We start from the raw sequence: 2,071 nt of genomic DNA, 5'->3' as shown, positions 1-2,071 counted from the left end.
CCCCCCGGCTCCCCTCCTCGAAGACGGTGGTTCCTCCAGCCAGGGCTGAATGTGTGCACCGAGCAGCTGTGTGTGTGGGGGGGGGGCAGGGCCGGGAGGGAGGCCGGTTTGTGCCCGGGGACAAACGGCCTGGCTGGCATGTGCGGCGCAGGTTGGGGAGCCAGGGAGCCGGGGTGCAGGGGTGCAGGGGTGCAGGGGTGCCGGGGTGCGAGTGCGCCGGGCTCCCCCGCTTCCCGCCTCTTGGCCCAGGAGAACGTCGAGTTTGCCCCCTTTAACAGCCCCCCCGTCGGCGGCCTCCGACATCGCGCCGAGAGCATCTCTCCCCGCGAGCGCACCCTTATAGAGCCGCTCCGCCCCCTCCCACCCCCCCTCCCCCTCCGTGTCAGCGCGCGTGTCTTCCCAGCCCCCGCCGTCACTCCCTCCCCCCCCCTCCTCACCATGGCCCTTGAGCTGCTCTCTGGCCTTGGCCAGCACTGGAACACGCTGGTCTCGGCTACTGAGACCCTGTGGGACAACCAGCTGGACAACCACAACGAGTACCTCTTCATCACGGCGGTGTCCTTCTTCGCGCACGAGATCTTCTACTTCGGTCGCTACCTTCCCTTCTACCTGCTGGACTTCTTCCCCTCGATGAAGAAGTACAAGATCCAGGTATGCCTGCCCTCCCTGTCCCCTCCGCCACCCCCCGCCCACTGTTGCTGACTCCCCCCCCCCCTCTCCTGCCTATCTCTCTCCCCCCCCCCTTGTGCCCACGCCGCCATGCAGGCCGACAAGGAGACCACCTCTGCTCAGAAGTGGAAGTGCCTTAAGGGTATCCTCTTCAGCCACATCTTCGTGCAGCTCCCCATGATCATGATGCTGCACCCCGGCATCAAGTACCTCGGCTTCGAGATCCGCTCTCCCTTCCCCGTGTGGTACAAGGTCCTCTACCAGTCCTTCATCTTCCTGGTCATCGAGGACTTCTGGGAGTACTGGACCCACCGTCTGATGCACTGGGGTCCCCTGTATCGCCACATCCACAAGATGCACCACGAGTTCCAGGCTCCCTTCGGCCTGGCTGGCGAGTACGCCCACCCCCTGGAGACCCTGACCCTCGGCTTCGGTACCCTGCTCGGCCCGATTCTCTTCGCCCATGACCTGCACATCGTCACCCTGCTGTGGTTCCTGTTCTTCCGTGTCATGCAGGTGATCGATGCCCACAGCGGCTACGACTTCCCCTTCTCTCTGCGCCACTTCGTGCCCTTCTGGGCCGGTGCCGACTTCCACGACCACCACCATGCCGTGTACACCGGCAACTTCGGCGCCTCCTTCCGCTGGTGCGACTGGATCTTCGGCACTGACAAGCACTACAACGCCTACAAGGCCGAGAAGCGCGCCCAGCGGGCCGCCGACGCCAAGCAGGCCAAGAAGCTCGACTAGAGAGCACCTGAGCATGTACCGCCCAGGTCTGCTCGCGTGTGTTCCTCTCCTCGCCCCTTTGCCCATCCCTCCATCTCCCCCCCCCCCCGGCACCACCCTCCCGCACACACCTCCTTTCCCGGTCAGAGTCAGCCCACGGCGTTCGTTCCGGAAACGGGGCCTGCGAGGCTCTTGGAGGGCGGCTCGGGGGCGGGTGTGGAGACACACACCCGACCGCAAGCATGGTGGGAGCAAGCGCGTGCAGCACACGGTGCTGGATGTCGCTGTACTTCTCACCGCACTTCCCTCTCACAGTTGCCTGCTCTCCTGTGCCCCCCTCCCTCCCTCCCCTTTTTCTCCAAATATACGAACCTGTACAGTATGCTCTCTGCCCCTTTGTTTGTCGATGCGCATGTGTGTCTGCTGCTCCGGGGGTGTCTGCATGACCCTGGGCAGCGCCAGAGCAGCGCGGCCAAGTGGCTTTTCCACGAGGGGTGTAACCGTGCGCTGGGAGGGGCTTCGCGCGCCGGGACGCCAGCACTCTGGAACAGTCCATCGGCACTTGACCGGTACAAGCATGGGCAGTCCGAGCGCTTCCCCCCTTGCCCCCTACGGGGTTCCCCTAAGCAGGTTGTGTGCTTGGGGATGGCCAGAGAGCATCTGGGGGCGGGGG

The 2,071-nt window shown here is 65.0% G+C and overlaps 2 protein-coding genes across 2 annotated transcripts in view; one reads left to right on the top strand and one right to left on the bottom strand.

Moving 5' to 3' along the window:
• Positions 1-391: 391 nt before the first annotated feature.
• Positions 392-1,525, top strand: H696_03028 (hypothetical protein). The gene is made up of 2 exons (XM_009496914.1): positions 392-651; positions 766-1,525. Exons 1-2 carry the CDS (start codon positions 439-441, stop codon positions 1,417-1,419), a joined length of 867 nt encoding a protein of 288 aa, XP_009495189.1. The 5' UTR covers positions 392-438; the 3' UTR covers positions 1,420-1,525.
• A 495-nt stretch (positions 1,526-2,020) lies between these two features.
• The window catches only part of H696_03027 (hypothetical protein), a gene marked incomplete at both ends in the record, with an annotated part of 4,203 nt that continues 4,152 nt past the window's right edge, over positions 2,021-2,071 (bottom strand). The window contains one exon of the mRNA XM_009496913.1: positions 2,021-2,058. Coding sequence (XP_009495188.1) covers positions 2,021-2,058 — 38 coding nt within the window. The remainder of the gene's footprint in view (positions 2,059-2,071) is intronic.

The sequence above is a fragment of the Fonticula alba genome, assembly GCF_000388065.1.
Source record: "Fonticula alba strain ATCC 38817 unplaced genomic scaffold supercont2.4, whole genome shotgun sequence".
Lineage (NCBI taxonomy): Eukaryota > Rotosphaerida > Fonticulaceae > Fonticula > Fonticula alba.
The sequence above is the reverse complement of the archived record's forward strand: the minus strand, read 5'-3'. Positions and strand labels throughout refer to the sequence as shown.

What these genes read in the sequence shown, in the direction of transcription:
- H696_03028 (XM_009496914.1), top strand. Translation starts at nt 439, where the DNA reads ATGGCCCTTGAGCTGCTCTCTGGCCTTGGCCAGCACTGGAACACGCTG. An exon ending in TGAAGAAGTACAAGATCCAG is followed by an intron (nt 652 to 765) that starts GTATGCCTGCCC and finishes GCCGCCATGCAG; the next exon opens with GCCGACAAGGAGACCACCTC.